At 34.1% G+C, this 17,865-nt stretch overlaps 1 protein-coding gene across 1 annotated transcript in view; it reads right to left on the bottom strand.

Annotated features, from left to right (window-relative positions):
• The window catches only part of EYS (EGF-like photoreceptor maintenance factor), a 1,677,823-nt gene that overhangs the window by 1,484,677 nt on the left and 175,281 nt on the right, over nucleotides 1-17,865 (bottom strand). The window contains exon 10 of the mRNA XM_027093793.1: nucleotides 16,842-16,851. Coding sequence (XP_026949594.1) covers nucleotides 16,842-16,851 — 10 coding nt within the window. The remainder of the gene's footprint in view (nucleotides 1-16,841; nucleotides 16,852-17,865) is intronic.

Below are 17,865 nucleotides of genomic sequence, written 5' to 3'. Positions count from 1 at the left end.
TCACAGACTCATAGAATGAACACATGGTTACCAGGAGAGAAGGGTGTGGGGAGGGATAGTCAGGGAGTTTGAGATTGACATGCACACAATGCTATATTTAAAATGGATACCCAACAAGGACCTACTGTATAGCACAGGGAACTCTGCTCAATATTATGTAACAATCTAAATGAGAAAGAATTTGAAAAATAATAGAAAAAAAAAAAGAGTCATTAAAACAGCAGTCAAATCCTATAGGACATATATCATCTAGAAGAAAAGAGAGAAAAGGAATGTGAAAAAAGTAGTAATCATATTGCCCTGCAAGTCATATCACCCAACAATCTATAAGGATTTCAAAAATTATGGTAATACATACCCAGTGCAGAAAAAAAAAATCCAATATGCAGAAAGAAATATCAGAACCTCACCTTACATGCATATTTATCTAAATATAAGAAAAAATAGAATCATGCCCTAAAATGTTTAATATTCAAATTGATGTAGGTGTGCTTATTCACTCCATAGGGCACGTACTGTGCCCAAGGTACCCTGAGGGAAAAGAAGGAGATTCACAGTGGCTGCAGGACACCTTTGTGGCTCCCAAACTACTTGTCATATTTCAGTATATTGTGATGCCTTCTGCTGTTGAGTGTGTCCAAATAAGTTGATTTAAGAATATTTTATAAAGTTAATAACATTTGCCCTTCAAAACTGACAAAGTAAAAACACAAAACAAAACAAGAGAACAACAACCGTAGAATGAAATTAGAAGCAATGAGAATGCAAGTGAAAAAAAAATGGCATTGCTAATATTTCTCACAGTATGACTACCTCAGCCACATTATGGCATAAGAATAATAGTCTAATATGATAAGAATCCCAAAACTTAAAATCACAAAAATTTAAAATATGGGTACTTGACTAATGATTTTATCAAGCCATAAAAATCAGTAAGACATGCAAAAACTAAGCATCTTAAATATGAAGAGAGAAATGAGAGCATTTTCAGCAATATTTAAAATCATGCAACTGTTAATTCATTTTTTAATACAATTTCATCCAACAATCCTAAATATTTAGAATTCTATTTTGAAGTTTCTTACTTAATAACAAAAGACCCAAATCCACAAAAAATTAAAGAAATATCTATTTTTCTTGTTATGGCAAAAATGGTTTAGATACTATTAAGAAAATAATAGGGTAACAAGTAAAAGTCTGTTGTCTGTAACCACTGACAAAGAGTATGCATAGAAAACATTAAAAACATTTTTTTAAACCAGCATTAGAAAAAATTTTCAATGTGAAAGACTTTTTTTTTTTTTAAATTTGAATTTAAAGTACAGCTACTTGTAATATGTTCCACTTCTGGCATAATATATAGAAAACCACTGAATGAAAGATGAACTGGAGAAGCACGAAAATGACTTCTATATAGAAAAAGTTGGCCACTAATAGTCTTTGCTGTGACTGTAGTGGAAAGAAAAGATTAGGTCACTGAGGTAGCCCATATGTTAAAGGCATTTCTTGCATCAGTAGTAAGTAGCTAAGCAGGCTACCAGCAAAGGAAGTGATAACTGGAGGGCATCACTGGTGACATACCACGGTTTTACTATTTGTATTGTTGGCGGAGAGACCCCTTAGGAGAATCACGCAGGAATCCACACAGAAGTCCTAGTGTTGGGTCAAAGTGTAATGGAGGCAACAGAAGATGTCAGCTTTCTGAGATGTTAGAGATGAAATGTTCAAAGACATACTTGTGGATTGTACACTGGATTGTGTGTAAAATATTGTAGTCGCAGATGACACAGACTGAAGTTTTTTTTGTCCTGAGCAACTGACTGAATGGTGAAGCCAAGAAAGCTTTCTGTTAAGGGGGATCAAGCACATGGAAACTACAATCCATCGCCAGCATGATGGACACTGGAGAGTGTTCCAGAAAATCCAGCACAATAGAAATGCCTCCCTCTCAGTTCCTGTATTTTTATTTTCCTGCCAAATTTGACTTAAAATTTAAGCCTAGAACAAGCACATCAAGTGTATCTCCTTGTCAGCCGAAGAGAAGAAACACCATCAATTTGTATTGCTCCCACATTTATAAGACATCTACTGTCATCCAAAACACACCATCCTTTATGGATCTCCCCGGGGTCACTAGTGAGCAGCATGGATATTATTCACTAAAAGTTTTTGGAAGAAATGTAATAGTGTCTTAATAAAAGTGATTCCAAGGTGACAATGAACCCAAGGCTGAAAATGTACTGTCTGTTCTACTTTTTATCCCAACTTATTTTCAACCATATTCTCAAACTGGCATAAGAAAGAATCTCAAGCAGATAAGGTGACATCATACAAATACTCTTATAATGCAAATGTCAACAATATAGATGGGCAAATTTGAGTATAAACTCATGCACATTATCAAAATTATTGATAGATATCTTAGCCCAATAAATAAATCTTTTTTCATATTAAAGACCAAGGAAGAAATCAACATCCAAAAGAATTAAGAGTCTACCAGACCATGTCAGATTATGCTTCTGTATGGAAAAACTCAATATTGTAATAATTTCAGGCCTCACACATTAATGTAGTTTCATGCAATTCAAGTTATAATGCCAATAGTGTTTTGGTTTTTATGTGGAGGTGGGGAAGATTGTTGGTTAATATAATTTTAAATGCATATGAAAAAAATTCTTGAATAGACAAGAGTATGAACACTAATAGAAAAAGTGGAGAGAGAATTAGACTTGACATATATGTAAACAAGGAAAATATATGTATAAATAGACAAACATATACTGTTATAGCATTGCAAATCCAGATATATTTAGGCCTATTAAATGGAAAAAAAATGAAATATTTAATAAATTAAAAAGACAAAATTAAAGAAATAGGTATCTAATAAAATAAAATTAATTGAAAATACATTCCAAAAAAAAATTGCACCAGAAAGAAAAATTATTGATGTGCAATCAGATTATATAAAACAATGAAATATTGTTTGAAATGAGCAAATCCTCACAAATGATAAAAATTCTATTCTAAAGGATCAAAATTGTTTTCATATATTTTGAAAATGCTATAAATTCCTAGGATTTCAAAACAACAAAAATGGAATTTAATTGCTTGTAGGGAATATAAAAATAAAGATAGAGACACTGTTCTCAAGAAGATGACAAGGAACAAGCTCTGGCTCCAGGCAGTAGGAATAATCACATTCCATCCAGTCTTTCCCACTGAATACAGCTATAAAACCTAGAGAGAAAGCATGCAGAAGCTGTCTGACACCTCACAAAATAGAAAAGGTAGAAGATCACAACTCAAAATAACACCAAAATAACTGAGTATTTTTCCCCCTCTGGTATGCCATTATTTTCCCTCTGGTGTCCACAGCCTGGGAGAAATGTGTGCCACTGGGGTGGAAATATGGAGAGCTACAGAAGAAATCAAGTTCCAACTCAGACAGGAGAGGGAGATTGCTAATGCTCAGAGAGAATACAGAAACGCTTGTTCCCATTGGTTTTTTTTTTTTTTTGGCTTTTCTTCTTTAGTGTGCACCCGGGCCCCTAAACAATTCCATGGTGGTGGTAGAAGCTGTTGGCAAGGGTAGCTGGCATTAGCCAAATCTCTGAGGGAGGGTTACTTTCTGTTTGCTAGAATAACAATTCCAAGAGGGTGGGACCAACTCCCATTGTTGTTATTTTTCCTTCTTTGTCTTTTTGCTGCTTGGTCCCAGGTGCGAGTGTAACTGCCCACTGCAGAGCACAGTAACTACACCTCGGCTTTCTGGCAAGAGGGATGAGAAGGGGAGTTTCAGGAAAGTAGAATGCACAGGAGAGATGGCAGAGAAGGAGGAGGTCAGTAAGGTGACCTCATCAAATGTTCAATGCATTCCTGGACTCATCCCTGGGATGCATTGATGTGGATCTGATCTTATTCAGCATACCAAAGGCAAACATAATTGAAATAATAAACAGAGCACCACTTATCTCCCAGCTTGGACACAGGTGGCTCTCATCCAGGACTGGTGTGAATCATACAACCAAACCTTTGAAAACTGAAGGAACATTAAAAACACAACCCACAGAAGGAAGGTTGGAACTTGTGGCCAGACTTAAACTGATTAACTGCTTGCTAAAACAAACAAAATACCAATATTCTCAACAGTATTTAAATATGATCAGCATCTCATACATAGTATTTTAAAAGGTCAGAATACACTCTACAATCAGCACACAGAGAATAAAAAAATTCTCAACTCACATTAGAAAATCCAATCAACAGATACCAATGTTGAGATGTTGGATTTATCTGACAAAGACTTTAAAGCAGCCATTAAAATATGCTCTACTAAGTAGTAATGAAAACTACTAAAACTAATGGAAACATAAAATCTAAGCAAAGAAATGAAAGTTATAAAGATGAATCAAATAGAAATTTTACAACTGAAAAATGAAATAACTGAAATAAAAATTTTCACTGAGTGGGCTTAATTCAGAACGAGGACGACAAAGAAAAGAGTCAGTGAACTGGAACATAGATTAGTAGAAATTGTACATCTGAATAAAGAGAGAAAAAGTAGTGAAAAAAAGATGAGTAGAGCATCACAGTCTTATGGGACAGTGACAAAAGTATTAATATTTGTGCCATCAGAGTCCCAGAAAAAGAAGACAAAGAATACAGTACTAAAAAAAAGAAAAGAAAGAAAAAAAAAAAAAAGAAAAGAAAAGAAAAGAAAAAGAATGGCTGAAAAAGTCCCCACTATGCTGAAATATGTAAATCTACAAATTCAAGAAATGCTGGGAACTCCAAATAATAAAACATTAAACAAAATGAAAACCAAAAATAACCATGCCAGACATATAAAAAAGAAACCACTGGAAACTAAAGACAAAGATTGAATATAGCTTGAGTATATTTGTACTGAATCCCTTGCTATTGAATTCTATATAAAAAATCTATAATTTTTTGATCTGGCACAGGACTTTGAACAAATTTTCTTATCCTGTCTTATTTATTTCAGATTATATATGCTGTATCTATTTCTTCATTGTAAAAGAATATAACATTGCAGTATCTGCCTTTTTGTTACACTAAAATATGTACAAAAAGCATAAAATATCACCTAGGGGTTTCCCTGGTGGCACAGTGGTTGAGAGTCCGCCTGCCGATGCAGGGGACACGGGTTCTTGCCCCGGTCCGGGAGGATCCCACATGCCGCAGAGCGGCTGGGCCTGTGAGCCATGGCTGCTGAGCCTGCGTGTCAGGAGCCTGTGCTCTGCAACGGGAGAGGCCACAACAGTGAGAGGCCTGCGTACCGCAAAAAAAAAAAAAAAAAGTCACCTAACTTCATTTTGGCATTAGTGATTCAAGGTTATTTCCTTTATTAATTTTATGACGTAGTAGAAAAATGCTAATATATTGCAATTTTTTATGCATTTGAAGTGTTTTTAAAATGCAATGTTCTGATGTGTCACATAAGAGTACATTACTGTGTGTAATTTACTCTTTTCTGTGAATGACTCCCATCATTAAAATTATTCTAAAAACAGTATATTAATTTGCTACAATGTAGAAGAGTCTTCAGAAGAGAAATCATTTTGGACCACAATTATGTTTGTGAAGTAGATTCATGAAAGTATAAGCAATAGAGAATTCTGGTTAAAATAATGGTACTTCAAACAAGTAGGTATACGTGGGTATAAAAATGTAAGTAGAAACCCTTTTATTTGTTAGTTATTATTGAAATTTCTAACATCCTATTTTTTTCTCTGATTTTCCAGGTAACCCCTGCACCACAAAATAAATGCTACTCTCTCAGAATCCATTCTCAGTAAAACTTAATCTCACTGAAAAGATTAAGAGGATTTAAAAGAAATCTTAAGGTAGGAAGCTTAAAGTTTCTTTATATCTATAAAGTCACATGAGAATGTCACAAGTTCTAAGAAATGTTGCTGAAAAGAAGCCTTTAAAACATATACAAAGGTAGCATTTCTTTTGATAGAGAGATTTACTTTGATCTCTTAGAACATTTTTCAAATTATTTGGGCAGTTAAGCATTGCTCTTCCTATTCAATCCTCTATAACACACACACACACACACACACACACACACACACACACACACACACACAAACACAAACACACACACCCTAGTCTGCCTGTTGATTTAAAGATGAGTTTTTTGAGGGAGATAAAACAGGTGTGATTAAGCACCTTTAATCAGAACATAAACATTACACCTCCATCTCTTTAATAAAGTAAAGAAGTCCCAAGTTAAGATATAAGAAGCAGCAAAGAATTCAGTTTATGCAGGATGGAGTGGAAACAGTTCTAATGACATCTGGCATCTGGTTATGTAGCAAGGTTGCTGGTTGAACGGGATGGAATATTAATTATAAGTATCAAAATGCCTACCTTTTGAGTATCTGATAGAGAAATCTTTTTCAAAGTTTGGTACAACAAGAAATTGATAGAAGTGGAACTATAGTGTTAGATTTTCAAGTTACAGAAAGAATTGTTAAATCTGTAATATCCTTGAAAACAAGACTGTGTAAAAGGTAGAATGTAGTACAGAATTTTAATATTTTAAAGACCCTCCCAATTTATTACTGCCAAAAATAGTTGAAAGTTATGTAGAGCTGTTCATGTAAGCGACATTTAGTGTCATGCCGAATAACCTGTTTGTTTATTATAGTATTGTTTTCCTTCTGAAATTAAAGACCCTGGTCATTTGAAATGGTACAAAAAGCGAAGTCACACATTTTTACAGCACGAAGTAACATTTTAGTAAAGATATTAATATGGTTTCATTTCAACTTCACTTTTGAAAAGGAAAACATACTAATTTACACATTTTTAAGTAAACCATGCCCATAATATTCAAACATTAGTGAGCGAGTATATCACTTGAATTACTTTGGCAAAATTACCTTCAAGTTAAAGATGAGTGCTGTCATTTACATGGACATCATTTTGAAGTCAGTTATAGAATAAAACATGGTTGTAATTTAACAGTGGAAAAAATAATTTAAAATGGACTGAAACAAGGAAGAAGGGCTGATGCATTGGAGGAAAAAGTTGCACTTTCAAAGTTATTTAGTCCACAATTTTCCCAATTTTAAGTTTGCCTGGGATGTAGGTGAACCTCTTCTGAAAATTTGCATTGCTTTCTGTGGAAACGTGTTTCATGTGGAATTTTGATTTCTAGCACAGTGAACATTTGCATTGTCTAATGTGTATGTTAGTTTTATTTTAATCTCAAAAGAGAAAAAATGTTTCCCTGTAAATGTTGTTGCAGTATATGACCCAGGTATTGGTGGCGGGGAGGGAGATATGTATTCTGACCAATAAGTAATTTTGAGGATTGTGAAAAATGTCTTGCTTGCGCAGGTCAAAAACTAATAAAACTCCTACCGGGTATTATTAAAGCAATGGTCTGGATCTACTGGTACTTACAAATAATTTTTTGGCAGAATATGACAAATGAGTGTTAATATAAGTGTGACCACGTAGGAGATATAACAAAATGTATACTGAGTTTCTCAAAACGTGAATCTACTATATACTTAAGGCCAAAAGTTAAGAAACACTTCCTCTGCTTTTTTTTTTCACCATTTGAAATTAACTAAAATTAATAAATCATTTATGAAATGACATAATTTTGAAAATCTCCTGTAAAGAAATCTTAAAAAAAAAAACACATAAATTGATAGAAGTAGGAAAATTCTGCATGTAAGAAATGCAAACTTGGGAGGAAGATAGAAATAATTAACTTTTATGATGTTCTAGGTACCTGATAACTGATATCACACATCTATGTAAGACAATAAAGGGGAATTTGAATAACTTAAATATGTCCATAAATAAAAATTAAAGACAATAACTTATAGGTGGTAGACATTATTACTACCTTACTTGTTTCTTTTCTTTTATGCATATGCCCCCTTGAAGTAAGATGAGGTCACTTGAGATTTTCTTTGGTCAACAAAAAGTGAGGGGAAATGTGCTTCATTTCAGGATAGAAGCATTTAAGAGTCACTGCCTGGTCCCTGTCTTCTTCTTCCTCACCGGTAACAAATGGAGGTGTAATACAGTGTGGCAGCTGGGAATATCAAGCCATTAAGTAGGAGAAAGCTGCCTGAGAGCTTCCCACTGATTTACAGCGAGAACTAAATGTCTGTGGTGTTAATCTGCTGAGATTTTGTCTTTGTGTACCACAGCATAAAATATCGTATCCTGAGAGAGAGAGATTCAATAAATTATTTAAAAATGGTTGATGTGTTTTTCTACGTGAATGTAAATTTAGATAGTAAAGTGACCATGTAGGAATTAAAACATCAAATAGTACTAAGGAAAAATGAAAAATTCATTTTTAATGTCAGAAAATGAAAACAAAACAAAGCCAACTCCAAACACATGCAAAGTCAAAATTGTCAATTATCCAAAATCTCTTGGACTTCCTATGACTGATCAGTAAAAATGACCAAATTTTGCAAGGAATTAAGGCTCAACTCAACATACCTTTCCATTTTTGCTACTATTAGTGGGAATGCTCTCCCACTAATTTTCAAGTGTTTTAAAATTGGATCAAAAGTGCAGAAAAATTAATGGTGGTTTAGAACTGGGATACGTGGGCAGCACTCCAGCTCTGCCTCATGTAGAGAGTGATGGGCTGCTCACATCATCTCGCTGTGACTGTTGATCATAGATATAGTTAACGTGGTGGATGGCAGATTTCTACTGATTAATCAGTTCCAAAGATCTACCTGCAGATCCCTGAATATTTGCTCTACTTTACCACACAGAGGTCTGTGTGTCTGTTCTTTCACCTCTCTGAGCCATCTCTTCCTTCTTATTTCATTGTTTCTAAGGCTTATCGACATTTCAAGACCTCACCAAAATGCCACTTCCTTCGTAATGCTTTCATTCCTCTCTCTCATTAAAAATTGTCTCTGTTTAAACTCCATTAATATAATATCACTGCCTCTCATGGCAGTGATAATATATTAATTTGTTGATTATTTATTTTCATATTTTACCTGTTTGATTTATTATAGTTTTTCTAAAGTGCATAATACATGCTTAAGAGCATTATGCCACAAAATACTCACTATGGTTTCCTTAATGCAATATATGCTCTAAGTATACTTTTAGAACAATAAATAAAAAATGCCCCAAAGGACCCAAGGACAAAATGTAAGGAAAGAAAAAGTCGAAGCAGGACTTCTATCAAAATATTTTCCTATAAGGACCATTAGAAAATGGTCACTACCTTTACTCCACCAAGTCATTTGTTCTTTCCAAATATTATATTTCTATTTACTTTCTCTTATCTAATATCTGAGAGGTTATACTTAATCTAGGTCTTCGAGTTACTGAGTACTACAATCATTCTTGGGAGTTACTTTACTTGGAGACCTTTGCACTTCACTGAGCCTTAAAAAATGTAGAACTACATTTCAAAATGCATTAAGATTATTTTAAGAACAGAAAATCTTATCTATATCATTCAGGTTCTGTTAGATTATATTGTACATTGCCTTTTGCTATATTGTGGAATCAAAAAAATGAAGTTCAGCTAATGGTTATTTTCAGTTTCTGTATTTTGATAAGAGATATATATTTGTTATTTTTAAAGTTTCTGCATTTTGAAAACCTATAGATAGATATAGATATAATTTTTGCATGTAATCAAGATATTTTCTAGCTGAGCACAAAAATAACAAAAAAAGACAGACCATATCCATGTGTGTTCCTGTGTTCACCATTCTTCTGTAACTGAATGCTAAGGTAGCAAATATCCAGAATACTCTAAAATGATATTTTATGTATAATAAAAGTCTGACATGTTAGCTTTAAAGTAATATCAACTCAATTATGGTTTTCATGGTGCTTAACAAAAGGTTTTTCTTGCAGACTGTTGTATTTAATACTCATATGATAATGAATAAGATAAAACACATATTATTTATCTAAAATATTTATCTGTAAAGAAATATAGAGAAAGGTTATTTGCCCCAAATCAAACTGTTATAAGTTTTAAAGGCATGATTTGAGTCTAAGATTTTTTTATTCTAATCTGTGTGTACCGCATTCTTTCTCCAATAAGTGTAATGTCAAAATTTATCCATTTTCAAAATTTTAATGCTTTTATTTCTTTAGCTCTGTTAAATAGTTAATCTGACATACTAATATAATAGAGTTGTTTTAGCAGTATACAAAATGTTTCCTGTTTCCTGGCTATGAAGCACTCCATAGCCCCTTCTGAACAACATTATTTTGAGGAATTCTCTTCCAATAGAACATGATTTGTTGAGACATCAGAGACATGTTCTCCCATGGCCAGTGGATTAAGCTCTTCTGTCAGAGATTTCCTCCCAAGAGTCTGATTCTGATAAGGTACAAAGAAAGGGTAGACTGCCCCTTTCCTGAAACCCATCTTGTGTCCAGTACCTGGATCTCTGTACCTGGCTCAGTTCTAAATAGTGTTCAGGAGTTTTTCCCAAGCCTTTCTGTAAGTTCTGATAGCTTATTATATCTTTCCCATAACTTACCTGTTCTTAAATTATCCAGGGGAATTTGTATTACTTGCAACTGAAGAATTCTAGTATTATTGATCATCATCAATTTATTCATAATTATTTTTGCCAATACATTACATATCAGACAATGTCAAGCACATACTTAATAATCAAATGTAATGATTAGGAAATGAATTACTGAATTATTGAATAATGAATGCACTATTGAATATAATGTATTCTCCAATTAAAAGTGGGGTCATATATAACATTCAGTGATCTATCTCAAACCAGAAATGCATTAACTCATTCACTTAGAAAATGACATGTTGTTACTTGTTAGTGAGAGCTCAAATGTACAAGATGTAATTACCATTTGGGAAAGGCAAGAGTGGTTTTGAATTCTATAGATAGTTCTATACTGAATACAAATGTCTATGTGTTACTTTTTCAGAGTTAGATAAAATGCCAAACTCCAAATCTATTTAAGGGTATACAATGCATGCTGGAGAGGCACTATTTAGATTCATTAAAGTAAATGTAGCTATATATTTTTAGGTTTTTAAGTTTATTTTATTAAAACAGAGGAGATTGTTTTAAAGGAATATATTTAACATGCTTTCAATGTCATTTTCATTAAAACATCAAACTGTCTACTCACTGAAGAGGACATTAGAATGGGGAAAGTCTACGAATATGGAGACCAAATAAGAAGTTATGGAACTGATCCATATTTAACCATACTAATTAGCACCACTGTCTCCTCACTCATCAGTTTTGTTGACAAGACCCCTTAACTATCTCTTTAATGTGTTCACTTCTACCACATTAATCCAAAATATTTGGTATCTCGTCTGAACTATTAGAATAGTCCCTGACTTGTTTCTCAACTTCCAATCTTGCCACTCACTAATGCATCCCTTGTACTTGCAGACGAAGGAATCATTTTTGAACAAATATGGTTAGATCAATTCCTTATTTTCGTCTTTCAATGATTTACCTTCCTATCCTTAATATAGCCTCTCAGAACATGCAGGCTATTTTTAAATTTAAATAATACCTTTAAAATTTTAAAGAGACTCCCATATAAAGAGGATAATTAGGTGGTTGTACCTACTGAGTAACTGTCCATAATCATGGCATACTCATGAATCCATTTCCTCCTTCATCAATATTATATTATTCTAAATCCATTTTATAACTCTAAGGTCTATTATAAAACGAAAAGGAATGGTAAATAATGAAAGCACATACAAAGTAGATAATTTAGTTTTGTAATGGGTGAGAAAGCAACTTTTAAACATTGTAATGATTCAGAAATTAAATATGGAGAGTGTTGCTCATATGCATGAAAATATCTGATAAAAAACAGAACTCCTTCATAAGGCAAAGATATGAATAAATGTTAATTAATAAATGCTTCTCCTATCAAACACTGAAGTTACCTCATGTCTCCAAATTCACAGCTATATTTGAACGCAAATTGTTTTCACTACTTTTAAACAGGTAAAGAATAAACATATTTTTTTAAACTAGCCAGACTCTTGGTGTACATAGACATTCTCTTAGAAGTAAATAACCCCCAAAGTTTAGAAAATAAATGGACCTCAACATATAAGTACTTCATTGTCTCCTTAAACATTTTAAAATTGCAAATTTGATGAGAGCTTTTGGTTATTTTATTTTGAAGAATATTTCACTTTTATTAGTGAAATCAATGAAAAATAGAAGATACTTAAAGTGACCTAAGTTTTAGAAATATCTAGTCTATAATTTGTTTATAAGTTATAGTTTATTCCAATTATTATCAATGTACTTTATAAACTTTATAGATTTCCTTTATTTATGTCATTAAGGGGTTTATTTTTCCTTCACTCATACATAATATGTCTTTCATTGTATTTGAAGGTATTATTCTGTTAGCACTGAGAAGCTATCCAATAGACTCTTTGCCATAATTTTGCCCATTATTGATAATGTAAAGAGAATTCATAATATTCTCACATTAGCATTCTAAAACAAAAGACTTTGGTATTAAAAAAAAATTACTACATTAGCATAGGTGTCCATATAAATTTCTTTTATTTCTGAAATAATATATTTATTACCTTATTATTATTTACAAGCAACAATATATCACTCCCTTAATATTCAATGCAATACAGATTGCATTGCATTTTACACTCTAAGGATTCATAAAGGACTGAAAAATTAAGTAGCTTGCTTCATTCACATTTTAAATCTACAGAAATAAAATAAGAATAAAATAATTTTACTTTATTTATACTAACAGATTGCATAAACTATTTAAATCTACGTTAGTAGCAGCATGCATTCAAAGAAAGAAGTGAACATGTGAAAAATTACCCAGTAAATTATTTCCTATTTAAGCTTCGTATGATATTAGTTTAAAATACAAAGTTTTTGACATTACATTTTATAATTTTATATCTATTTACCTTGATATAATCACAGAAACATAGATCATACGTGTAACAATGTGGAATTAAGCCCTATTTTTTTTTTTTAACAAGTTTTGCTTCTTCCGGAAATTTTCTGCACATGCCTCAGCAGGCATTACTGCAAGCTTGGATTTTTGGGAGCACTTATGATCTTGAAGTGCCGATTTGGAAGCATGGCCTACTTGTGCTTTATGTGAGACTATAAAAGCTCAAATTTTAAATTATTATTAAATAAATATTTACCATAAATATTTAATCTTATTCTTTCTATATTTTCTACATTATAATAATTTTCCAAAGAAAGATAATAATTATAGGTGGGGAAAATGGCTAATTAGATAAAAATGAAAGGATGCTATGAGAGCATCCTTGCCCAAACTTGGCAAAATAATTGATTAGCCATAACCATAGTACAATATCTATAGGAGAGGTATGCAGCCATCAAAGTAGTGTTTACCAATGAGACTTCATCCCAGACAGAATAAGTCATAATTTTTCTGGATACAGCACAGGATACATTTCTAACAATCCCCTTTGGTACCTATCATGTATCCAGCTGAATTCTGATCCAGGATAAGTATTTGAGGATCTAAATACCCAAACCCTAAGATCAAAACAATAAAACAAAAAGACACTTTCTACAAATTATGGAATATTTTTAATTGTGTTATCCAAACTCTTCATGAAAGAAGGAATGAATGGTTTCTCTGTCAAATCCTTAACCATTCAAAAGAAGACCATGACATTGAAATTAACCTAATAGAAAAAGCACTCCCTATCACACACACACACACACACATCCACACACACACTCACACACACACAGAGAATACATTGTTATGCCTTATTATACACAGGATATTGGCTAATATAATAAGATCTTACATTCAGGAATGATACCTTGCATATTTCATAAACTGAAAGTCTTGTCTATAACATGTAAGTTTAAGGGATAGTTAATAAATTATAATTTTTGAAACAAATACCTATGAAAGTACCTACTGGTGTTAGGAATAATCATGAAAAAATATTTGCAAATATATGTGTGAAATAGATTGAAAATATGTAACTGACATTGATTCCTTAACATGTTTGAGTCTGTTCCTACCAAATTATCAAATAGATAACATTTTCTAGGTAAATCATGGTTTTGGATTAGATTGTATAATAAAAATAATGGATTATTCTCAGATTTGGAAAAGATTGTGAACATTATGTATTTAAATATTCTTCTTAGAGTAAGAAAACATCTAACATTTATGCTATTTATGCATAATTTATATCCTCTGATTTCCCCTACTCGTCTAAAATTTATTTGAGAAAGCTTATACTAAAAGACTAATACAAAATAGTCATGGAAAAGGATAGGAGGTAATCACAGGAGCAAAGATCTGAAGATAAGGAGAAGTGTGGGAAGGTTATAAAAGCACAGAACCTGAGTTACGACAGTTATTGACACTGGAAACAAAACATCTCACACTCAACATCCTGGAACTAAATCAAACTGGGATTTTGTGGGCATTATATCATGCTCATTATTTAGAAAGAGGTAGAACATCATTTTATCTGGAGAGAGAGAAGTTAGTTGCTAGACATTTCTATAGCTTAGCATGTAGAATTTTCAAAGTCAGTTTTTAAAAAGATGTTAAAATCTTTTTATAAAATTTTATTTTATATTTATAACATTCTATTAATGGTCAGATTTATTTCTTATAAAACTTTAAAAAACTGAATCAAATTGGTAACTTTATTACAGTTCTGGCTTCAGAATTTATAATCACTTACCTTATTCTTCATATTACAAATATTTTAACAGTTTAAAAAGTTTAACAATTACAAAATGTGAAGGCAAATAGCATCTCCAAGTAAGCCTGTTGATCATTATTCAGACTGTCATCACCCTGCTCATCCTGCCCTGACTCCATAAGCTGTGTGTCAGCATCAGCTCTGAAAGAAGGCAACCAGATTCTACTCAATAATCCAGATGCAGTCTCTAGTCAACCTTTGAACATACTTCCTGCATTTTATAATCCCCCACATGATGTGTTCCACTTCCCAGAGTACCTTGCTCTTTAGGTATTTGCACATGACTCAGCTCTACAAGGTAGGTGTCCCAGTGAGACCTAGATTCAGAAGTCAGTAACCTGAGGAGGAAAATGAATGAGATGGATGCAATCTCCAAGCAAGCACCAGGCAGACATGTGTGTTTCTATAATTTGCAACAAGCACTGACAGAACTCGTGGCATGCAGGCCTGATTATTTATTACAGGTTTGGTGCTTTTTGAGTTTCTCGTAGGTCAGCCAGCAGATGTCTGGTCTTCATGAGACTATGTGCTATACCTTATTATTGTTTAATAAAATCTCCTTTCCTGCATCCAAACTTCCTGATGGGCATATGTTCCTATCAGATTACAGTACAATGATTACCAGCCATGATCAGGATGCTCTGCTAAAACTAAATTCCCCCCCCCCCCCCCCCCATGGTTTCCCAGGTGGCACAGTGGTTAAGAATCCACCTGCCAAAGCAGGGGACACAGGTTTTATCCTTGGTCAGGAAGATCCCACATGCCACAGAGCAACTAAGCCCATGAGCCACACAACTACTGAGCCCTCACGCCTAGAGCCCGTGCTAGGCAACAAGAGAAGCCACCGCAATGAGAAGCCCGCGCACCACAAGGAAGAGTAGCCCCCACTCACTGCAACTAGAGAAAGCTCACGCACAGCAACAAAGACCCAACACAGCCAAAAATAAATAAATAAAATTTTAGAAAAATAAAAATAAATCTCCCATCTTACGTGCAAGTGTTTACGTTGGGCTGCATAAACCTCAATCTAACGCATATGCTGGATTGGGCAGCTCACATCAATATGCAACATTTATTTATCCATAAAATTAGTTCTTCTTGTACAGCTATACTTTTTCATGCCAAGATGGTTTGGATACTGACTCTAGTTTTTTTTATCAATGAAGGTTAATTTCACATTTGTTCAATATGACATAAAGGCACAATATATTAATGTATTCTCCACACAGGTTCATACTCACTGCAGCTCTCCAGACTTGTCAGCCTCCTTAATCCTTACAATTAATATCTTTATATATCTATATCTATGTCTATAACTCTCCCATTGGTTTTGTTTCTCTGGGGAATCCTAATGCATATTTTGGTACTGAAAGTGGTTCTAGAGGAACAGAATTTTAAAGATGAATTTTTAAAAATTTGTTCTGAGGTATCTGAAATTATCTCTCTAATCAAGATTTAAAAATGCCGATGACTTTATTTTCAGTAGTAAAGAGAGCACAGAGAGTCCATGATGGGATCTGGCACCGAAGATAAGCAAACTATCACTTGGATATTCCTAATCAATCATGTATAAGAAGCAAGGATATGGGGGACTGTGAATACAGTACTTCCAAACATTTTGCTCAAATGAATGAATATAATGAGGTTGTTCCTAATTGTTGCTGGACAAAGTGGGGAAAGAAGAGGATGAGATTCAGGATTCAAATTCTCAGATCAAGTTCTACATAAATGACCTGAAAACATCTACATGTGCCCTGAAGGAGACCCTTATGTCCTGTCACCACAGGGCTAAGACTGCTGAAAATCAAATACAGAATCTCGTCCTGTGACCAGCAGAATTACAGTACAAGTTGAACTCCCAGTGTGAACATGAAGGCCATGATGGGAAGGAATGGGATGCTGAAAGGGGGATGAGGATGTGTGGGAAGACCCTGAGGAAGCTGGGAACACAGAGTCCCTAAATCCTAATGACTCTTCTTTCCCAGGGGAAGAGACTTCTCCGCTCCAAGTAGGAGAGTCTTCTTTTCCCTCAGTGTGGGGACTCTCCACTCCTTCTGAGGGAATTAACTCTGCATTGTCTGAGGAAATAGTAACGGTTTCCTGAGAGAGTTGTCACCGATGACAATGCTGATTCTCTTCAGAACCTACCCCCTCCACCCCTCTTCACTTCTGGGCCTATAACTAGACTCTAGTCACAGCAGGCCCTAAAGGTGAGGTGGCAAGGGTGACCTACTATACTCCAAAAGAAGTACTTGAGTTTTCTAATTTACACAGAGAGAAATCCAGGGAATATATATGAGAAGGACATTGAGGTTGTGGGATAATGGCAGAACAAATATTACATGGGGATCAGGCCAAATGTATTGATATGGGCTCACTAAGCAGAAATTTTGCCTTTCATGCTACAGCTGGGGAGATAGAAAGGGCTCTAGCAGTGTGTTTGGCTGCCTGCTGAAACATGGACCCCCAAAACGGGGGTCCACAGTGAGTGAGTTGGAAATGCCTCACCTGCCTTGGTTTAATGTAGAGGGAAGTATTTGAAGGCTTAGGGAGATTGGAATGTGAAAGAGGATTTGTCATTTAAGACCTGCTTATTTACCATGGGAGGGTCCAGAGGATATACCTTTGCCATGATAGTGAGAAATAAATTTGTGATGAGGTTCCTGGCATCCTTGAAGACCTTCTCTGCAAGCTACACCTAAGTGGGGGAATTGTAGTTACTAAAGTGAGAAATCTAAATACAGTGAAAGTAATTAGAGTTCAGGGTGACAGGGGTCAAGTGGTGAAACTCAATCACCAAAGACAAGGTGGTCATGTTTGTCATGATGGCAAGAAGTCAAAGCAGCAGTCAGAATTGTCTGCTTCCTACAGACCTATGGCACTGGCTAGTTGATCATGGTGTTCCTGGAACTGAAATAGAGGGGAAGCCTCATAGATTCTTGCTTGATCTGTATAAACAAAATGTTCTAGGTCAAGTGGACAAAAGTCTAAGTGTCCTAATTAGCATTTGGTAAATCATGGTTGTAACTGGGGCCTATAGACCTTACGAGACATGGTCCCTGCTTACCTCAAGATTGTTGTGCTTGAGGCTC

The sequence above is a fragment of the Aethalodelphis obliquidens genome, unplaced genomic scaffold (genome assembly GCF_003676395.1).
Source record: "Aethalodelphis obliquidens isolate GAN/ISIS:26980383/991018 unplaced genomic scaffold, ASM367639v1 scaffold3, whole genome shotgun sequence".
In the NCBI taxonomy this organism is placed as follows: Eukaryota; Metazoa; Chordata; class Mammalia; order Artiodactyla; family Delphinidae; genus Aethalodelphis; species Aethalodelphis obliquidens.
The sequence above is the reverse complement of the archived record's forward strand: the minus strand, read 5'-3'. Positions and strand labels throughout refer to the sequence as shown.